Source organism: Sturnira hondurensis, unplaced genomic scaffold (assembly GCF_014824575.4).
Source record: "Sturnira hondurensis isolate 20B ecotype Veracruz unplaced genomic scaffold, ASM1482457v3 Scaffold0004474, whole genome shotgun sequence".
In the NCBI taxonomy this organism is placed as follows: Eukaryota; Metazoa; Chordata; class Mammalia; order Chiroptera; family Phyllostomidae; genus Sturnira; species Sturnira hondurensis.
Window position 1 is genome coordinate 3,475,995 of NW_028077105.1, and position 22,137 is coordinate 3,498,131.

At 41.3% G+C, this 22,137-nt stretch overlaps 1 protein-coding gene across 9 annotated transcripts in view; it reads left to right on the forward strand.

Annotated features, from left to right (window-relative positions):
• MAP7 (microtubule associated protein 7) overlaps window positions 1-21,270 on the forward strand; it is a 158,895-nt gene extending 137,625 nt beyond the window's left edge. For 8 of the 9 annotated variants that reach the window (XM_037045673.1, XM_037045672.1, XM_037045674.1 and 5 more), the window contains 10 exons: window positions 4,969-5,084; window positions 5,413-5,696; window positions 7,644-7,998; window positions 9,192-9,354; window positions 9,600-9,701; window positions 10,096-10,146; window positions 10,257-10,314; window positions 12,788-12,893; window positions 17,759-17,982; window positions 19,829-21,270. In XM_037045673.1, coding sequence (XP_036901568.1) covers window positions 4,969-5,084; window positions 5,413-5,696; window positions 7,644-7,998; window positions 9,192-9,354; window positions 9,600-9,701; window positions 10,096-10,146; window positions 10,257-10,314; window positions 12,788-12,893; window positions 17,759-17,982; window positions 19,829-19,839 — 1,470 coding nt within the window. In that variant the 3' untranslated portion in view covers window positions 19,840-21,270. The remainder of the gene's footprint in view (window positions 1-4,968; window positions 5,085-5,412; window positions 5,697-7,643; window positions 7,999-9,191; window positions 9,355-9,599; window positions 9,702-10,095; window positions 10,147-10,256; window positions 10,315-12,787; window positions 12,894-17,758; window positions 17,983-19,828) is intronic. The other variant, XM_037045675.1, reaches the window with a different exon arrangement.
• The last annotated feature ends 867 nt before the right edge of the window (window positions 21,271-22,137 follow it).

The following is a 22,137-nucleotide window of genomic DNA, read 5'->3' on the forward strand; positions in this document are numbered from 1 at the left end:
CTACTTTCTCACTTTTGATGGGGGTGTAGGAGGTGATGCCTTCCTCTTTTTATATTTGATCGATTGGCCTTCTTTTCACCTCTATTTTAAAAAGATTTTATTTATCTTTAGAGAAAGAGGAAGGTAGGGAGAAAGAAAGGGAGAGAAACATCTATCGTCGCCTCTCATAGGTGCCGTAATCAGGGGCTGAACCCACAACCCATGTGGCCTGACCAGGAATCAAACTGGTGACCTTTAGCTTTGCGGGACAACGCCCAACCGACTGAGCCAAAATGTTAAGGACTCTTGTCGCCTCGTTACAACCCACTATTTAGGCACACATGCACTGCCAGAGAATGGCTCCCCAAGTCCTGTTGCCCTAGAGCTGCCCTTCGGAATCTGGCTGAGCAACTGGCCACACACACACACACACACACACACACACACACGGCTATTGAAAAAGTGGCTAATGATTTTACATTCAAATGTAATTTTAAAAATGTTTAATTGTAGTTAAAAATGTATCAAAATTTACCATCATAAGCATTAATCATTTACTGACAAAATAATTTTACACTAAATGTAATTTAAAAAGTGTTTAATTGTAGTAAAAAAATGTATCAAAATGTACCATCGTAAGCATGTTTAGAGTGTGCGTTTCCGTAGTGTTAAGTATGTTCACACTGTTGTGCAGCCAATCTTCAAACTTTTTAGATCTGGCAAAACTGAAACTGTACCTGTTAAAGGGTTCGCTGTTTCCTCTTCCCTCCAGCCGCTGGCAACCCCCAGTTTACTTTCTGTGTCTGTGAATCTGCTTCAGGTACCTAAATGAGATATAAATGGAATCACAAAGTATGTGTTTTTTTATAACTGGCTTATTTCACTTAGCATAATGTCATCAAGGTTTTTTCCATGTTGTAGCATGTGACAGGATTTTCATTCTTCAAGGCTAATAATATGGCTGTGGAGAGGGTCAGTATGTACACATGCACACCCATACTCACACAAATATACATATGTATGTATATACACACCACATTTTTGTTAATCCATTCATCTGTTGATGGACATTTGAGTTGCTTCTCTCTTGGCTGTTGTGAACAGCACTATAAATATTGGTATATCTCTTTAAGATCCTGCTTTTGATTCTTTTGGATATGTTCCCAGAATTGAGGTTGTTGGATCTTATGTAATTCTATTTTTTATCTTTTTGAGGAATGGTCATGCTCTTTTCTATAGTGATTGTACCATTTTACTTATATTCTACCAACAGTACACAAGGATTCCGATTTCTCCACATCTTCACCAGCACTTGTTATTTTCTGTTATTTTTTAATAGTAGCCATCCTCGTGGGTGTAAGGTAATGTAAGTTGTGGTTCTTATTTGCATTTCTCTAATAAAGTGATATTGAACATCTTCTTATATGTCTTTTGGCCCTTGGTATATCATATTTGGAAAAATATGTATTCAAATCCTTTGCCCATTTTTTAATCTTAGCCTTTCATTTTATTTTAATTTTTTGTTATTGTTGAGTTGTAGAAATTGTTTGTGTATTCTGAATGTTAATCCTTATTAAATATATGGTTGGCAAATAGTTTGTTCCCATTCTGCAGGTTGCCTTCCTACTCCGTTGATTGTTTTCTTCGTTACACAGGAGTTTTAAGTTTGATGTAGTCCCGTTTGTCTCTTTTTGCTTTTGCTACCTGTGCTTTCGTTGTCACATCCAATTCATCACCAAAGCCAGTATCGTGAAACTTACCCTATGTTTTCTTCTAGGAATTTTATAGTTTGAAGTCTTACATTTAGGTCTTTAATCTATTTTGAGTTGATTTTCGTATATAGTATATGGTAAGGGTCCGGCTATATTCATTCACTGTGATATCCACTTTCCCCAGCACCCGTTGTTGAAGAGACTGCCTTTTCCCCACTGAGTGGTCTTGGCGCTCTTGTCAGGGGTCCTCTGGCCACAGTTGCAAAGGTTTATTTCTGGGCTCCCTCTCTGTCCCACTGGTCAGATAGAGATGTATCTGTCAATGTAGCTGTCTTTATGCCAGCACCACACTGTTACTTTTTAAAATTTAAGTTATTGGGGTATACCACTGTTTTGATTCCTTTAGCTTTATAATATGTTTTGAAATTAGAAGTGTAAGATTTCTAACTTTGTTCTTTTCCAAAATTGTTTTGGTTAGTCAGGGTCCTTTGAAGTTTCATCTGAACTTAAGATGGATTTTTCTATTTCTGGGAAAAACAACAACTTTGAATTCTGAAAGGGATTGCTTTGAATCTGTAGATTGCTTTGGGTAGAATTGACATCTAGACGTTAATAAGTCTTCCAGTCTGTGGACACAGGATGTCTTCCTATTTATTTGTATCTTCCTTAATTTCTTCCAGCAGCATCTTCAAGTGTTCAGTAAACAAGCCTTCTGCCTCCTTGGTTAAATTTATTCTTAAGTATTTTGTTCATTTTGATTTTGTTGTAAATAAGTTGTTTTCTTAATTTTGTTTTCCATTGTAATTTTAACCCATTTAGATCTAAATTCAAATGACTACTATTGAGCGCTCAAATTTTGTTTTGTGAGACTGAATTAATATTTAATTTTATGTAATTTTTAATTAATTTATATCTAAAATTTATATAGCCCAATGCGGCTATTGGCTATCGTATTGTAGATTTAGAGCATTTCTGCCATCACACGAGATTCTACTGGATGGTGTCTGTGTGTATTGTCCCTCTTGGGGGTTATTTGTACTCTATACGTAACCCTAATTGTAAAATTAAAGTCTTCATCTTGCTGGTAGGTTGTCCAGACAACTGACATGAGCAGCTTACTGCAGGAGTTTCACCTTAGCCTAATGGAAAGTGTTAACAAGAAAGATTCTTATACAGACGGCTGGCTGTTTTGTCAGATCGGGATGAGAATCAAGAGCATCGTTACCTATCTGGTACCCAAATAAGTGATTGGGTACAAGATCAATGAAAGGATAAAAAATATCTATCTGCCTGGAAGGGTCTTATCTCAAGTATTAAGCATCTTTCCAAAATGTTTTCCTCTTGCTCTCCCTACCTCTTTTAGATAATTTTAAAGGTGAGTTTTAGAAAAGAAAACATTGCTTAAGTTATACTTTAAAAAGAAGAATAGCCCTGGCTGATGTGTCTCAGTTGGTTGGAGTGTCATGTCATAGGCCAAAGGGTCATGGGTTTAATTCCTGGTCAGGGCACATACCCATGTTGCGGATTTGATCTCTGGGTAGAACACACACAAGAAGGCAGCCAATGGATGTTTTTCTCTCACATCGATGTTTTTATCTATGTCTCTCTCTCGCTTCCTCTCTCTGAAAGCAATAAAAGGAATATCCCCCACTGAGGATTAAAAAAGAAGAAGAACAAGAAGACTATTATAGACTTATATACATAGGTTTATTCCCTGCTATCTGTCTTATCAAGGTACAGGTGATGAAATTCAACACTAAACCCTCCACATCACAAATCACCCTTGTTTTCCCATTTAGATCTCTCCTTGACTTCAGTCAAATAAAAAATGTTTTGAATAAAAGGGGGTAAAGCTACTTGAGGTGCTTAACTCCAGCCCCCCTGAGCCTTTCTCTCCAGGGACTGACCCACCAGAGGCATAATTACCACCTGCCCACCTGCCAGGAGGGCCCCACGTGGTGGCTGCTGCTTCTGTTACCTGAGGACTGCAGTTGGTCTCCAAGGCCCCACCTCCCCACCTCTGAGACCAGAGATTGGAGCAAAAGTGGTTGCTCAGCCTCCAGTGATGTAGAGCTTCCATGCAGCTTATGAAGCTCTTTCGTGCCCCACTTCTTTTTCTATTCTGGAGTACACTGAGTATTACTTGGCCCTTAGATGTACTCCCCACCCCCGTAGCCCAGTCCGTCCACTGGGATGCTACTAAGGAAAATGGAGAGAAGGGACAACGAAAGGAACAAAGGGGAAGGAAGAGGGCAGTCGATACTTGAACCAGACCAGAAAAGGAAAGAGGAGAAGGCACACTGTGAACTTATTGGCCCTGAGACTAGATAACATTCTGTCCCTTTCCTTGTGCACTCAGAGCCTTTCTTGAAAGAGCCCCATGGAGTGGACGACTGCCAGATGCTCACCCAGGTCCCTCCAGCAAGCATCCATTTCCATCCCAGAACACTGTCAGCGAGTTTCAGATGCTTGAAATGAATCTTCTGTATCCTATGCACTTTTCTGTCTTGCTTGACTTTAGATAATTAGGACACTTCTCTGGGTTTCCCTTTGCCCATTTCAACTCAGGAAAGTTGTCATCTCTCTGGTGAATTCTCAATTGGCCATCAGAGGAGGGCTTGCCCTCAACTTGTAATTTCATCCCTAATGAAGGAGACTAAAAATAGCTAAAATTCTTCACCTTAAAGCTGACTTTTCCTTCAAGAGCAGGACACTAGGTGAGGAACAACTTGTTTGTATAACACTGATACAAAGAAAAAAATGAATGAAAGTTTGATATAGCTGACATGTAAATTCGAAAGAAAGAAAGAAAAGAAAAGAAAAAAAGAAAGATTGAGCTACAGTATATTCCAGAAAAGTGCTAAGGAATTTAAAGATATAAAAGTGTGTTTTAATTACAAATTGGGAGGAATTAACTGGAAGTGACTTTTACTTTGACATTTGTATGGACTAAACCAGATTATGAGAGATTTTGCTCCCAGTAATTTTAGTCACAAAGTATAGTTGTTTTCTAAAAGTGTAAGTGAATTTTTTTAAATAATGTAACTCCAAATCACATATCCAGAACCTTCTTAAAAGTGTCCCAATGTGTTAATTTAATATAATGTCTGGCTGAAAGCTAACACAGGCCTTTTGTAGGGCTAGAATGGAGTTATATAAGAAAGGTTAGAAAATATCTAGAAAGTCATTAGATAGATTATAGCCCCATTGTTGAATACCTGAATGGGGTTGTCCAACACATGGAGAAAATCTAATTATTGTGTTTCTCTGAACTCAGGCCTATAGAAGAGAAAGGGAGAGAGAGAGCATACCCTTCCACCTCACATCCGGCCTCCGAAGGACTTTCTCTCCATCTCATCCCAAAGCCAGGTCCCCAGCTTCCTCCCGACTGTGGTAAGTGAAATACCAGGGGCTGGGGGGCTGTTCCATGCAGGAGAAGTAGCAGCCTCTGTCCTCCGAAAGGAAGCTGTGCCCCCCACACAGTCTGATTCGACTTAGGGAACAATGTTTTTCCTTAAAGAAAAAAAGAGAAATGGAATGGCTCTTTAAAGTGAATATTTCTGCATGTGCCACATAAAAGAGAAATGTGGAGGACTAACTACCTTCATTTCTTTTTCACATGGGTGTTCCGGGACCGTTACATAATAAGGGCCTCAAGGAAGGCTCTGGCAAGCCTCTTCTGAAAGTCCCCTTCTCTTTATGCTGTTCGTTTGTTTCCCAGGCTCCCCTCCAAGTCCCTTCCTCATTTGCCTGGCACACCCAGGCCAGCGTCCTCCTTGCCTCCCGGATCTGTCAAAGCTCCCCCTGCCCAGGGCCGGCCTCTATCCCCCGGCAACATCCGCCCTGTCAAGAAAGAAGCCAGAGTGGAGCCTGAGAGAAAAGACCCTGAGAAGGAGCCTCAGAAAGTAGCCAGTGAGCCCTCACTAAGGGGCAAGTCACCTCTAGTGAAGGTAGAAGAAGCCACAGTTGAAGAAGGGACACCTGGCGAACTAGAGGCTGCCTCTGGTAAGAACTGACTTGCAATGGAATGTGGGTGGTGTGCTCTCCCCTCCCACCCTTTTTCCCCCTTATTGGGGACTTGGAAATTTTATTCTGAGGCTAATTTTGGAAACTTTTCTTCAGGGTAGTTTTCTTACATATAAAGACAGTAGAATTGTACATCCAAAAGTCTACTGTTGGAGCCATAGTATATTGATTCAGTACGGTTCCTGATTCCTTTACTAGTTTCACAAAATGTGGTATCCAGAACCCCTGCATCAAAATCACTTGTGTTATTTATTGCTGTGTTACGATTGTCCTGTGAGTTTGCAGCTTAAGACAGCAACAAACAGTTACTACATCACACAGATTCTTGGGTCAGGAATTTGGCATCAGCGTGCGTAGCTGGGTTGTTGGATGGAGACTCACACACACACGGCCGTTGGCAGGTGGCCTCAGTTTCCTGACATGTGAACCCCTCCGTTGGGTTGCTCGATGTCCTCCTAACCTGTCCGCTTGCTCTCTCAGCTTCCCCTACAGCGAGAGATCTAGGAGAGAGAATCACGAGGAATCCACAGTATCTTTTATGCTTAGTCTCAGAAGCCACACAAGTCCCAATTTCTGTCATATTCTGTTCTTTGGAAGCAAGTCCCTAGGTTCACACCCCAATGGAGGGGATTAGTCTCCACTATTGAAAGGGAGGATCATCAAAGAATTTGTGCAAATGTTTTCAAACCACCATAATCTATGATGCTTCAAACTTCAGAAGCCCGGCCCTACCTCAAACCCGCTGAATCAGAATCCATGGTGGGTCCAGGGACTCTAAAAGATCCTCAGCTCTCCAGCTGACTGCCGTGCAGGATGCCCAGATAAAATGCAGACTGGCCGGTTATGACCTTAATCCTGTGCATACTGGAGTTTAAGGACCACTGGCTTAGCCTCACTAGAGGTCAGAATTTTTTCCAGAAGACCCAGTGGATCCCATCTCTTCTCAGCTAACCAGATGCTGTTTAGAAGTCTGAAATTACGTGGAACTAGGAATTCAGAATTTCTTGTTGAAAATTGTCTTTATTCAGACGTTTTCTCCTTTAGACTTCATTTGAAGACAAAGGGTGGAGGCAAAGAGAGAATTGACAAGTCAAGACAAATGGGGTTGTTAGAGAATAGAGGAGTCAGGTGTCCCTTTGCATGCAGAGAAGAGGAGAAGGGCCAAAGAGCATCCTGAGCATAAAGAAGAATCTGTGGGAGCAGAAGGAGAAATGTAAATCTTGACAGGAGGGTCTGGGATGGTCAGGCGCCAGATCGCACTTGACCGCAGTGCCAGCTCCCTAGGTCATTTTCCTGAATCTGCATAAGGTCAGAAAACTTCTGTTTCTGTCCTCTGTCTTGGCATCAGGACTGACAGTGGAGACCTGGGATGTATAAGGTGTACTAGTGCCAGCCCCTTGGCTCCTCCCACTTCAGACCTGGACCGGCTGGGGGTAGACAAAAGGGACAATTGGTGTCATCTTCCCAGCCTGCTTCTGGGCTCGTGGCATGGGTGCTAAGGATGGTCGCTGTAGTCCTCCAGTAATACACAGTCACTAAAGAGAAGGATTTTTAGAATGTAATCAAAGGCAAATGGAAGCTCTCCCCTTCTTTTCGCTCAGGGTCTCACTTCGCACAGCACCGAATGTGAGGCTCTATGCCTAGTACACATTCGACGTATGTTGTTAACTGATTTAACTTGTATAAAAATAAGATTTGGTGAAAATTGTCAGCTTTGTCAGATGTCTCACTGACACATGCAGCTTTTTGTTATCTGTTGCTTGGATACACGTAGAATACAGTGAAACTGTGAGAATAGTCGTAATAAACATCCCCTTTGCTTTTATAAGGATGAATTCTAGGCCTGGGGTGTGGGGAATGCTAGTTTTTGTTTTGTTCTTTGGGTTTTGTTTCCAATTGTTTTTTCCCTTTTACCTGTTTGTACAGCTGCTCCAGCCCCAGCTTTGGCCCCAGCTCCAGTCCCAGCCCCCACTCCAGCCTCAGCCCCCACTCCAGCCTCAGCCCCAGCCTCAGCCCTGGCCCCAGCCCCAGCCCCAGCCCCCACTCCAGCCTCAGCCCCAGCCCCAGCCCCAGCCTCAGCCCCGGTGCCCATCCCAGTGCCTGTCCCAGTGCCCATCCCAGTGCCATCATCTACTGTGACGGCCAGTGCTTCTCCTAAGACTTCGGCAGGCACCACCGACCCAGAAGAAGCCACAAGGCTGCTGGCCGAGAAGAGGCGGCTGGCGCGAGAGCAAAGAGAGAAGGAAGAAAGGGAGAAGAGAGAGAGGGAAGAGCTCGAAAGGTAAAGTGGTGACATTGCTAAGCGATGTCACAGGGATACCTTGCTGCCTTGAATTCAGTCTTCAGTCTGAGAGAGAAGCGGTGGTAGCAGTGAGAAAGGGAGTGGACTGATTGTTTCCCCGTTACTCTGGTGGTGTTCCTGGGACCACTGGGTGGTTTTTTTACATCACATTTTCGTATTATAATGACAGTACAACAACATTAATGGAGAAAGGTTTATTTTATTTTTTTAATTAAATGTATTGGGGTGACATTTGTTAATAGGATCATATAAGTTTCAGGTGTATATGATACAAGATCTGTGTATTACACTGTATGCCCACTCCCCAAAGTCAAACCATCTTCCTTATCCATAATCTTACCAGTTTTCAGTAATTATGTATATTTTGAAAAATCCTTTCTAGTCTCTGTGAATAGTGTGCAGGTATATATGCATACATAAATATATATACACATGCATATATATATTTACATGATTATAACTATAATAAAGCTACAATTGTATAGGCTGGGGTTTTTTTTGCCTAATATATCTCTAATCTCCATGTTTCCTCATTATCTTTCTAATTATCATTTTAAAGCTGAATAATAAAAGTGTATGTCTTCTGCCTTCCATACAGAAGTCCTCTCAGTGGGTAGCTGGGTGAGATAGCCAAGTACCCTGTGATTGCCTGCCAGACAGTATTACCAAGCACAGTTTGCTTAGCTGCTCTCTTTCTGGGACTAATAATGCTAATGTCAATAGAAGTGTTCTTCAGTTAAGCGGAACTGCAGCTGGAGGAGGACGGACTGCCATCTCGGAGCTTGGTCCCAGCAGGGATCAACACCTAGGCTGCCTCCCTCCAGTCCTGTGACAGAACATTGTAAGATCTGGGGGACGGGGGAGTGGTCAGAGAGCTTCAGATGAGTCTCAGCCTTTAAAGATAGTTAAATTGCAGATTCTTTTACAAAACAAGCTCTTCCCCAAATATAAACAGAACAGTTACATTTTGCCACAAGGCAGCAGGGGACTGGGAAGATGAGGAGGAAGAGCAGAAGGTGGTTTCACAGTGTGTCCCCGAAGGCCATGGAATGTATCCAGGGGAGACCTCCCTGCCAGACCTCTGAACAAACTGTCCTGGCAGTAACCACACACCCGAGCCTCTGTCCCAGGAACTCCCCACATATTGTTGTTTTGTTCTTCTCTTTCTCTAGACAAAAGAGAGAGGAATTGGCTCAAAAGGTGGCGGAAGAGCGAACTCGCCGGGAAGAAGAATCCCGCAGGCTAGAAGCTGAGCTGGCCCGGGAGAGGGAAGAGCAGCTGCGGAGGCAGGCAGAGGAGCGGGCCCGAGAAGAGGTGGAGCGTCTGCAGAAACAGGTGGGCACCCTGGGCGCCAGGTGGAGGCAGCTGGGGATGCCTCTTGCTCAGATGGGTAGGAGTTGTCTCTCAATAGCAGAGGAAAACGGGCAGTGGATTGGTAGATTTGCTCTGAGTCTCATGTGTGCTCTCATTTTCGACACATTCTCTATGTCTTGCCTCCACCTCTTGGCTCTGGGGGAGACTGGGGCAGCAGGCCAAGCCAGACTGAGTGTAAGAAGCACATGCTGACTTCTTGTTTTTAGAAAGAAGAAGAAGCTCGTGTTCGGGAAGAAGCAGAGAGAGTCCGGCAGGAACGGGAGAAGCATTTCCAGAGAGAAGAGCAGGAACGCCTGGAGAGAAAGAAGGTAGTGGCATGTGACCCAGAAGCCTGGGACACTAACTGTTCTCATTCTTTCTAGACTTGAAGCCATCGAAAGACTCAGAGACTAGCTCACTGCCATCAGAAAACAAACATCTTCTGCCCATTCTGGATAAACTGTAGTAGCTCTCAATACTAGTAATTTTCTCCAAAGATACCACTATTCATATATCAACCTTCACCAAAAAGTTACTTCCTACTCATGTGGTTTAAGGCAGTTGTAACTTTTTGGAATACTTCCAATTAAAACAAAGCAGTAGGTATTGTATTTTCCCACAATAACAGAGGTGTTTTAATGACCTACTGTTTGCTTAGTCGGTGAAATGTGCCAGGCTAGTTTTCTTTCTGTGTTTGATCTTTTATCCAATTTTTCCTTATAGCGACTCGAGGAGATTATGAAAAGAACCAGAAAAACAGAAGCTACTGATAAGGTACTGAAATGGCCATTTTTAGCGACTCTTAATGGCTTTTATTTCTTTTTTCTTTGCTTCACTTGTAACTTTAACTTTAAAAAGTATTTTTACTTTTTTTCTCTTGGTAGAAAGCTGTAGATCAGAGAAATGGAGATATAGCCAAGGGAGCTGTCACTGGAGGAACAGGTATTTATTTCAAAGAATGCAATTCAAATTCAGAATTTTTTAATTTACTTTCTAGGGGTCAAGATACTCATTGATTGATTAAAAAAACAAAAAGATATCATGGGCTTACAAAACTTAGGTGTGTGTTATCTAGTCCACAAATTTTCCCCTGTGGAAAACCCAATCTAGCATTTCTGGAAGATGATTTTTCAGATTTATTGATACACAAATAGGGTGCTCAATATCTGAAATCATTTTACTCTTATATATATCTGTGTGTGTGCATGTGTATGGCTATATAAAGAGAAATATGCATATATGTGTACACACATAAGTAAAAATTCTTTATTAACAAAATTAAGTTTCATTTAAATATACATATTTTGACAACTTGTACTTATGGCACTTCTCTAAAAAAGGATTTAAATACTATTTATTTTAGTTCTGACTTCAGAATAGAGTTAAAATTAAAAATCTGTTGAAATTTCATTAGAAAGTTGTTCTTATGCTGTAGAGAAAGATGACTAATTTTTTGGTGGTTTTAAAGCAGATTCAGTTCAAATAAAAATAATCTTAGTATTTTAGTGCTCAGATTCAGTTCGTATTTACGAACTTACCCTTTTTGTGTCAGGTACAATATGCATATATCTTCTTTAATTTCCACTGCAGTCTTGTGAGGTAGAACAGTCTTTGTCTGGAAGTCAACAAGCATTTTGGGAGCCCTGCCATGGGTCAGGCCCTGTTGTAGGGGCTGGGATTCAGAGTGACCCAGACAGGCACTGAGGGGCACTCTCATCCAGTGACAGGCTCAGTTTGCACAGCTGGAGTCCAGGTCACCAGCTTCCTCTGTTCCTTCCGTGATCCCACGTGGTCTTCATGATTGTACATACAAGTGGTGGTAGGCAGCTCCTCATGCAAGGCTTCCTCTCTCCTCACCTGAAATATCAATATGGAAAAAGAGGACCAGAGATACCTCAGGGTTTTCTTCTGTTTATTTTTAAAGATTAGAGTGAAAATTGAGTGAAATGATTTATGTGAGAGAATTTTCTCTGCCAGTTCTGGGGGTTTTCAAATGTAAAATATCTGTATTGAGGGATTTGGTTTTATTTCAACAGAGACCATTCTAGTTACTCTGTCGTGATTGCTTTATAGTGGGTCTCATGCTCTATTAAAGATGCCCTAATTGTATTTGTTCAGAGAGTTGCCCTAGTGGTTGCGTATTAACCCTGCTACATTTTTAGCAGGTATCTCCCAGAATGTTGTACTAGATAGGCTGTAAGCAGGCATAGCACCCAGTGAGTCATCAGAATGAGTATATCAGGATGCAAATTGCATCCTGCTCAGGATTATCTGAGGGGTTGATGCTGTAATGTGTGCGTGATCTGGCCTCTTGTTACTTGTTTGTCTTTCCCCTTCCTGCTGTTCTCCTATCAATTATTTTAGTATTCTTTGTACCTCAGTCCGAGAAAGAACAAAGGCAAGAGGAAAGGTTAAATTTGTCAGTTGTCACAAGAAATCAGTACCGCTAAACAAAGGCCTGAGGCTATCTAGCTAACAAGCATATCTTCTGCTTTGCCCCCACATGTGGTTGAGAGCTGAATGGTGTTACCAGTGCTCCTAAGAGAATTCTAGAGCAGGCAGGTAGGCAGGTGAGCTTACAGACCCATCAGGTCTTCTCAGAAGTTGCCTGTTGCCAGTTTTGGGAGTTTGGGTGGCTTTCAAGTTATCAATCGCTTCTTTGCTTCAGTTATCAGACTCTCTGTATCTCTGACAGTTTCACTGAATCTGTGCCAGGCTGTTGAAATAACACTTTGTTGGAATTACTTCAGTTATTCTCTCACATCAAACTAAAACCCCAAATTGCCACACATTTCTCTGCAGCTCTGACTTATAGGAAGGTTTACAAGCCTTAAGTAGCCCTGTCCCAAATTTTAGAGTCGGTCATCAATATTGTTGGCTCAAGCTGGACTCTGACATTGAGCATTGAATATCAGGGTGGCACAGTTAGGTGTAATTCATGAAATCCCTTATATTCTAAGTGTGACTAGAACTAAGCTGACTTTTAAAAACTACGTTTTCTCATTGAAGGTATTCCATGGTTATTTGTTACAAATCCTTCAGTAAAGATGTTTGGCAGCAGCCTGATCAAGTCAGCTTACTGCTATCTCCATCCATTGCTTTGCTTTCAGTATTGAATTTGTCCAAAGTCAGTTTAGTGCAAGCAAAAATAGTAACACTGGTTTCCACCCTTACAATACGCCGGGCACCATTCTAAGTACCTTGCCTGTGTTAATACATTTAGTTCTCACAGTAGCCTATGAGGTAGGTTCTATCCACGAGGAAACTGAGGCACAGAGAATTTGTTGTTTGCCCAAGGTCTTGCAGCTGATAACTAGCAGAGCCAGGGCATAAATCAGGCATTGTAGCTTCTGGGGTTTGGGTCTGACAGTAGAGTAGTAATAACCCTTTGTTCCATCTTCTTTGCCATGCCCAGCGATATCCGCACTTCCACGTATGATGACAAACGCTCCAGGAAATGGAGAACCGGGAGCCAGCCCACCTGTGGTTACCTCACACCAATCAAAAGTGACTGTGGAGAGGTGAGTTCAGTAACAGGGGCCTTTGTAACTGACACACATCAGAGCGGACACTACCATTTTTACCCCACTATTCCCAGGTTGGGCTCCTAGTTTTATTTCTGAGAAGACCAGAGACTCTGGGATTGTTAACCTGCTTAAGTAACATAGTTTTCTCATCTGGACATGGAGGTATCTTCCCTGCCCCACAAGGTACTGGGGACCCCAATGAAAAAGCAGTCTGAAAACTACACTGTACCATACAAATGTTAGATGTCACTTACCTTTATCCTCCTAAAGTGCAGTGTCCCAAAGACACACACACAGTACACTGCAGTCAGTGATACTGCAGGAAAATGCTTTGGTGTTGTATCTGGTACTTATTGTCCTTTTTCCCACCGTCAAAACATAGAGAATCAGTGGCACCAGGAAGCAGTTTACAGTGATTCCAAGATCTGCCACCTCCATGCGACTGAAAGCTCTGTCTTTTAAGGGCGGGTCATCGTACAGCTCTTTAAACGCACGGAGCTTTCTCGGAAGAAAGCTTGCCCACAGTTAATGACTCTCCCTATTGCCCTCGGGGGTGGTGACGTGAATTTCTCTGAACAAACAATATTTGCATACTTAAATTTGTCATCCCGCACCCCTTCAAGGTTGCTATTAAATTAGTCGTAGCACCGATTTCCCCAGGCTTTCTGCCACTCACACTTTTCCGTCTAAGAAGGACCTACTTCCATGGCCTTTAACTCCCCTGCCTGGGACAGTCTCCTCTTCATGAGTGCACAGTTTCTTTGATTCAGTGGGGACTCAAGTTTTTAAACAGTTTTGCATCAGAAATCCTGTTAAAGACTTTAAAATTACAAATAAATGACATTCATTGATGTTCTTTTTTATTCCCAGTTTCGAGTTAACTTGAAATTACTTACCACATTGTTTTTCACCTCAGTGAATTATGTTTAATGAAGCATTCCATAATCTTCATATTCAGTCAACATATTTATTAAATGCCCTACTATGCAACCAGTGTACAGTTATAGATGCCACCACCTTGCCCTCCATGACGTAAATCACAAACTGGAGATTCCCAGGGTCCCTTGCAAAGACCGCGAAGTAGTGGACACATTCTGTGAGCACTGTGGCAGGGTTTGTTTTCACTAGAAAGCTCCACTCCTTAGGGTGAACACATTTGGGAGAAGCGCTGCTCTTCCTAATGCCTCACGCACCCAATACAGTGGTTTGCTTTCTCTTCAAGACAAACGAATGAATGCTGTGACCTGGGTTACACCTGCCACCCACCCCCCTGCCCCCCAGAGACGCAACAATGTTCTCCGAATGTTCCTTTCTAGCAGCTCGGGCGAGCAGCCGTTCCTGGTGCAGAGAAGCTCCCTGGTCCTTACTCCTGACCTTGAGGGGCCGGAGGCATGGCTGGCCTCTGTGGTTTCTTTGGCTGTCGGCTTTTGCTGTGCAGTCCTTTTAAAGCCTGAAGGCCATTATCCTTGTGCAGCAGGCTCCCCACTGATATGCAGAATTGAAGCCTGGAGTTACCAAAATGCTGGCCCGCTTTCACAGAAACCCAGAAATCATCCTGAGCAAGGATGATTTTTACTCCTGAAGCCCGTTTTGATTCTTGAGAGTTTTTGGAGGGAAGTGCCCATTGATGGAGGAGAGTGTTTTTTCATGGGCAGGAAACTTGCTTTGGAACCAGAAACAGGATAAATGAGTGAACACAAAGGGTGGGGCAGGAAATCACTTCAAATTTCTCAGATTATTCTTCTAGATTCTCTGCTCAGCTGAGAATCTTTAGAAGCTAAAAAAACTCATGGGCATACAGACTACTATCTTACCTTCCTAATACCCCAGAGGACGTTTTGGGCTTGTTCTTAGCCTAGCTGTCTGTGTCTTCAGTGGAATACCTCTCCTCTCCAATAAGGGATCTATGATGATTTTGGTGTTTGACTTAGTGGTTTTCCTCCGAATCTTATGAGTTTATTATTGTGCTTAGTTGTTGTTTTTTAACCTGATGAAAAAGTGACAATGCCAAGCCCCCATCATTCAAACAGAAAGACGTGTGTCACTTTTTAAATTACTTGTTATAACATGATAATAACCATTAAAAAAATAAGGTCCTGGCCACAATAAGCAGCGGTATGTACTGTCAGATTCTTGCGGCTGCCCCCACCCCCTTTCATGGGTATGTTTTGGACTGAGCAGGCGAAGTACGTAGGCTTCAGGAGTTTTGCATCCGGCTTCAACCCCCAGAGTGCAGCCAGAGAAAGGGAATTCAAAAGCTGGTGCTTTCATTCTGAGAATATACACAGATGCATAGCTGCAGTGATTTACTTCAGTTTCAGTTTTACTGTTTCCGCTGCTCACAGTGCCCTCTGAACATTTGAAAATTGGTTACCCAAAGCATACGGCACAATTATTCCTCTGATTGCAGACAAGTAAGAATGGGTGGGGTGGCCAGGTAGGAGTGGGAGGGGGAAATGAAGTCAGCTGTGACTCAAGTCTGGGGCTGGCGTTGCCACTACCGTGTGCTTGTTAGCACACGCAGCCTCCAAGGGATGGCAGTTGAGATGGACAAGGAATGAGAACTTTGCAAATGCATTCCTCTTCTTTATGTTTTGCCAGAACGTCTTAAAATTCCTCTGGGATGAGAACCAGAACTGTTTCCCTGGTTACAGAAAGCCCACTGGTGTTGGGAAAGAACAGGAGGGTGGGTGTGGCAGCCCCAGCACTTGGAAAAGGCAGGTGTTAAGTGTGTGTGCATGCATGTGATGTGTGTGCGTGCCTGTGCGTGCTCATGCAGGCTACTTTGTGATGCCAAGTCTCCTCTCCCTTCCTTGGTGCAATAACAGAAAAGCATCATACTCTGAGTCTGTATAAATTTTTATTGTTTTTTTATAGCACATTTATAAATAATTTTCTCAATGTACCTCGCAATGCCTTTTGAGGTACTTAGGACAAGCATCTTTTTTTTTTTTTCTAGGGAAAAAAAGGTTTGATACTTCAAAATGCACTCAAATATAGAGTGGGGGAAAAGTAGGTTTACAGTTTTGAGTACACAAAACAGTTTACTCTTGTATTAGTATCTACTAATTATTGTATTATTTTTCATATGAACAACTGTAAATCTACTTTTGCCCCACCCTCTCTTCAAATCAGAAATGCTTTAGAATGTGTTCACAAAATCAGTACTTCTCATTGATTAGGGAACGCAAGTATTTCCCTAATAGGGAAGAAAACAAAGGCTCTTCCAAAAATAGCAATGGGGAGATTAGGTGTACATTAGCTTTATTTTATCATTTGGGAGGGAGATGGAAAAGGACGAATGACTTGCTCAAGTCAAGCATTGGCATTGGTGACACTGAGGCCCAACCCATCTCTGGCCGGTCTCCTTCCATACAGCTCTTTCTATAACTGAATGTTCCATTTATGATCCGTATGTGTTAGAAGTTAAAGCCTTCACAGTTTTTACTGTATTATTCTAGTCTTTTTCATTTTTCCATTTGGAAATTTTAAGCCTAGAATTTTGTCAGATAGGGTCATTTTTGATACATGAGTTGAGAATGGAACAAGTATGAAGCTTGCAAATATATGTTGCTTGCTGTGATCAGATGAAGGGACCAGAAAATTAATCAGTATGGCATTTATTTGTTGCACAGGCATGTTTTTACTGCATTGTAAAGCTTAAGCATATAACTTACAGGACTGCTGGTTTGGTTTATGGAGCTAGTGAAGAGGGTGAAAAATGTAAGAGAAACTGTAGGTAGAAAATTAAGGATTTGACGGCCAGTTCAAGATACCTCAAAAGTAAATCCAAAATATTAAACATGAATTAGTCAGTGAGAATTAAATGGATTGGCTAAGATGAGAAGGTTGATCTTGAGCAATTTACCTCTAAAATTATTCATGTGTTTTAAGAAGCCATGGATAGCCAGGAAGGGCTAGAAGTTGAATAGTCGGGGAGTGTACAGAATGTATAATGAGAAAAGCACAGGACCAGAGATCAAGAGATTGTGCTTACAGTCTGCACTGCCTATCAGTAGTTGTATGACTTTGTGCAAACCGTCCCCTTTACCCCTAAACTATAATCCTTTCATCTTTGAAGATCCTAATAAGGGCTCTTCTTTATCAGACAAAAGAATGTGGAAGTGTCTGCAGTAGAAATTGCTAAATGAATGTAGAACTGTCCATGATGATGGTGATGCTGGTCTATTCTGATGGATAAATTACTGCATGTAATAGATTTTATATTTAAAAGAACAGATTTTTTAAAAATAAGAATTTAAAATATATCTATGGCCAGGCAGCTCAATTAGGCTAGAGTGTTGTCCCAATATGCCAAGGTTGAGGGTTTGATCCCCAGTAAGCGCGCATACAAGAATCAACCAGTGAATGCATAAATAAGTGGAACAACAAATTGATGTCTCCCTCTTTTTCTCTCTTTTTTCTGTCTCTAAAATGAATAAACAAAAAAGGAATTTAGCCCCGGTTGGTGTGGCTCAGTGGATTGAGCACTGGCCTGTCTACCTAAGGGTCACTGGTTCGATTCCTGGTCAGGGCACATGCCTGGGTGCTGGGTCAGGTCCCCAGTTGGGGGTATGTGAGAGGCAACCACACATTGATGTTTCCCTCCCCTTCTTCCTCCCTTCTCCTCTGTCTAAAAATAAAATCATTAAACAAAAAAGAATTTAAAATAAAAATATGTCAGAATTCACCATTTTTGTTAGTAGTGATGTAGTCGGTCTAACATTTTGATTGTAAAGTTATAAAATTATTTATAAAACTTTATAAAGTTTTATTTATAAAACTTTTTGGTTATACTAAAAATGCATTTTCCCATTTTAATACTAATTCATTTTAATTTTGATTTTTAAATTTTCTAGTACTCCCAATTTAGAAAAACAACTAAATGAAAATGGAGTGTCTCTTCAGGATGAAAATTTTGAAGAAACCATAAACTTACCCATTGGATCTAAACCATCCAGATTAGATGTTACCAACAGTGAGAACCCAGAAATTCCTTTGAAACCAATTTTGGCCTTTGAAGATGAAGGGACGCTTGGGCCCCTGCCTCAGGTAGATGGTGTTCAAACACAACAGACAGCAGGTAAGCTTGCCCCGATTTCCCTTCAGAAATCATCAGATATATGTGACACCCAAGAGAGAATGAACCTTCTTCAGTGTGGCCATGACACACTTTGTCCTTCAATCGATCAAATAAGCCACATGAACGTGACTGTGAAGGGGTCATGGAAATTGGATTTCGAGTTGGATTGGGCAACGGCTAGGGTGCGCCCCCACCCCCACCCCATTCTCCCACTCAGTGTGGAAATTCAGTCTGCATCACCCTTTGAGTGTCTGTGAACCTTTCCTCATGGAGTGGCACTCATTGGCCAGCATGCTTCAGATAAAGACAAGCACTGGCGGGCCTGTGAACCACAGGATCACGGCTCGATTCCCAGTCAGGGCACATGCCTGGGTTGCAGGCCAGTTCCCTGCAGGCCAACTCCCAGCAGGGGATGCACAAAAGGCAACCATACATTGATATTTCTCTCCTTCTCTCCTTCCCTTCCCCCCTAAAAAAGATAAATAAATAAAATATTTTTTTAAAAAAAGACAAGCACTGAATGTCTCACCGTAGCTTAGGACCACTGGGCTAGTTCTGCCCACTGGAGAAAAGGGGTTTGGTTCTTATTCCACCTTTCTCAGCTGTCCAGATGTTTGAAGACTGCCGTCATGTCCTCCCATCATTTTTCTCTTGTTTAGGTTAAGCAATCTGAACAATATATTACTGCCCTTTTTACGTGCAACAAGATAGTTACAGTTTAGATGATGGGACTGTATTTCTGAACTAGGAGCACACTGAGTCCAAGAGTCTTCCATCCATTGTTGAATAGAAGAAGAAGAGTAGATTTACAGGACCCAAAGCAATCATCAAACGTGACCCACTTAGTGCTCAAAGTAACTCAATAGCTCGGTCCCATCAGGCTCAGGGACAAGTAGGAGAGCCCCAGCTCCATCTTTCTTCACGTCTCTGAATTCTGTCACCTCCTCTTCCCACCAGATCACTTTCACGTACTGACCGGCATCTCTTTATTACACTATTATGAACTGAGCTGGCCAAATTCAGCATGTTTAAATGGAGTCAGTAAAGACTTGTTTGTAATCAAGTTGTTTTTTCTTTTACATTCCATCCGTGAACTTGTTCCAAATATTTTCCGCTTTAAAACCGTTGAAAAAGCCAATGTTGAACCACCTACCCACAGAAATATTTTTGGCTTCTCTAGTCTACTGACCTTGGGAGTGTCACTTTTTCCTGATCCACTTTTCTAGACTGTAAGAGGAAGCTGTAAGGTGCATCCCAGGTCTGACATTCTGATTCTTGAGCCTCTTGCTGGTAGAAATACTCCTGGTGCCACTTCCTACTTTGTCATGCTGCAGATTCACAGAGGGCAGGGACATCTAAGGTGACTTTCTACCTCACTTGCCAGACATGAAATCCCCTATTGATTTCTCCATCATTCCATTCTCTCTGTGCCCACCCTTGCAAACCTTCTCTAGGAAAGTAGTCCAGTGTCTGTGATCTTAAGTAGTGTAAGAGTTTTGGGGGGATCATGACTATTTATTGACATTTATTTGACCTCCAACATACGTTTAGAGACCGAAGCTTCAGATACTAAGGATACAAAATGTATGTAAGTCCCTAATCTCAAAGAAAAGTACAATCTCTGTATGCAGTTTAGAAAAGTAAATGGGATAGCCTAACTTGAAATAAAGAAAAAGGCATGTATTTTCCTATTAGTGGTAGAATTTACTTAAATATATGATCACAGATCCTGATAAAATTGCCTGTTCTTAAATGCATGGTAAATGTAAAATAGTACTATAGTATTCTGTAAATAAGATGTTAGATAAATATATTAATGTGTTCTCTTTTCTCTCTCCTAATATAGAAGTTATATGAGCATTTCTACTGAAGCACCAAAGCAGAAATTTAATAGGAGTTTCTATAATTAATGGAATTCTTCTCATGCCGTGAAGGAGCATCCCCCAACCTCCAGTTTTCTAAAGATTTCTTGAGCATCATTTTGAAAAGACTTTATTAAAACCAGCTAAAGACAACAGACTGGATAGCTCGTCTAATAATTTTCGCCAATAGAAAAAAAGAAATGCTCCTTGTTCTTCAGTACTTTAAAATGGCTTTTTCCAGTGAGCTCCTTTTAGCAAATCAACATTTTTTTTCATTCTCTGAAAGATGAGAGCATTTGGCTGTAAAAGAAATGGGCTGACTTGGCATGACTATTCACATAGATATTTCGGTCTTTAGAAGCTAACAGGTAAAATTGGCACCAAAAATTTACCTTTTACAATACTTGAAAAATAAGTACCTCTTTGCTCGACAAGTAGAATGAATAGGAGAGGGGTTTAAATTAAGCCTGTTTGTTTAAATTATATTGCAAAGAGATCTATTTGTAGAGGCAAATTATAGGCAAGTTACCAGTTTCTTGTAAATGCAGCTTGTACATTCTGCAAACCCAGCTGTCACATTCTTGCATTTCTTTCTCCAAAAGCATACTAAACAGTTTTTAAATGTGAAGAAAAAACATTATTTTTTCAGAGCAAGAAAATAATTTACTGTCCTCTAAAATAATGTATTTATAAAGTTTTTTCCAGATAAACTAATCAAATAAATTAGAATAATGTGACAACAGTGCAGATTTGATTTATTAGATTCATTCCTTGTGTTACCATAAGAAAATGTCACTGATGATTCAGGGTTCTTTCCAAAGTCTGTGTATTGCTGCTGTCCCCAGTGATGGTGGGACTCATCTCTGCCTTACCTGATCACAAGCTATGGGGCGGGGCGGAAAGAAAGAATTAATATTTCTTTAAGTAAAAAAAAGTGTTTGGTTTTGCTCGTTTAAGAGCAATGAAAACATGGAACGTTGACTGCTGGGCACACCCTGCCGTGCTCCTGCCGGGCTCTGCGCGGCCCCTGTCAGCTTTCACCACCTTCCTCGTTCTTCATCGTTCTTCACCTTTGCTGCTGAGCTTGGCTGTACAAACTTGCACTTTCATTTACTAATCTGGATTCCCTTTTATTTTACCATTTTAGAAGTTACAAATAACTAAATATTGAAGGAGAGGGAACACATGTTTTTATGTGGAGTGTAAAAAAGGCAAACTTCTACCACTGTAGTGTATTGGTTTTTATTAAAAAAGAAACTGATTAATCTACAGATTGAATGAGAGTCTGTTCATTGATTGGACTATTTCTTTAAAATCCAAGCACATCGTCTTTAGTAATAGCTGTAACTTATTGAAAACGTTAATTGGGGGCGTTCCCTATACCCAGTTGTCATGTACATGTATCATATTAAAGCAATCTGTTCAACAAAGTTGTTTTATTTGTTTACATCAAGCTAGCATGATATACCAAGTGTGTTTGACATAGTTTTACTTTCAGGGTTCTCACGTGTTATAATTTTACTCAGGTTGATTCTTGAGTTTTCAAAATGCCCTTCATTTGACCTCAGTGGCATTTTCCCAGCTTCTCTGAATAGATAGTTAGAATAGATTTATTTTATTTTTTTTAGAATAGATTTATTTTCAATTAGAGCAATGGTTCTAATTTGGCTTGGGTTTTTAAATTTCACTTATTTTTAAACTTGAGCATCAACAAACTGAAAACCTTCTGACTAATCAAGTTTTAACTAGAAGTGGTGTAAAATTGTTAGCTCTGTTTTAAGAATAACACTGCCAAAGGTTGACCTTGACCTGAATGGCTGAATTGCTTTCTGTCCAGCTCTAAGAAGTCTTCAGTAGGCGCTGCCTTAAGAATAGTGCTCAGGGGTCCAATATGACCTTCCCCCATGGAATGAGGGTGGATAGACTTTTGGTTCCCTTCCACCACATGGAAGACTATTTAGGCACATTTATTCACCAATCACAGATTCATTTGGTAGATAGTCACCAGCTTTTACTGGAAGGTAAGGCTATATATCTCTTGCATAACCTCACTACCCGGTGGTATATTACAATAAAAGCAAAAGAGAGTTCTTTCATGTGAACAAATACTAGCAAACAAGGCTGTGGAAAGCTTGAGAAAGATTCTTCTCTCCTCATAATCATGCAAACACCTGGACTGAACGCTTCACAGTGAAGCAGAAGCACCGATGTTCTGGAGGGGGATTAGGTAACCTAACTGGATCAGCAACCGTCTTAAATGTGTGGGGTTCAGAGCAAGGTGGTAGAAGGGCAG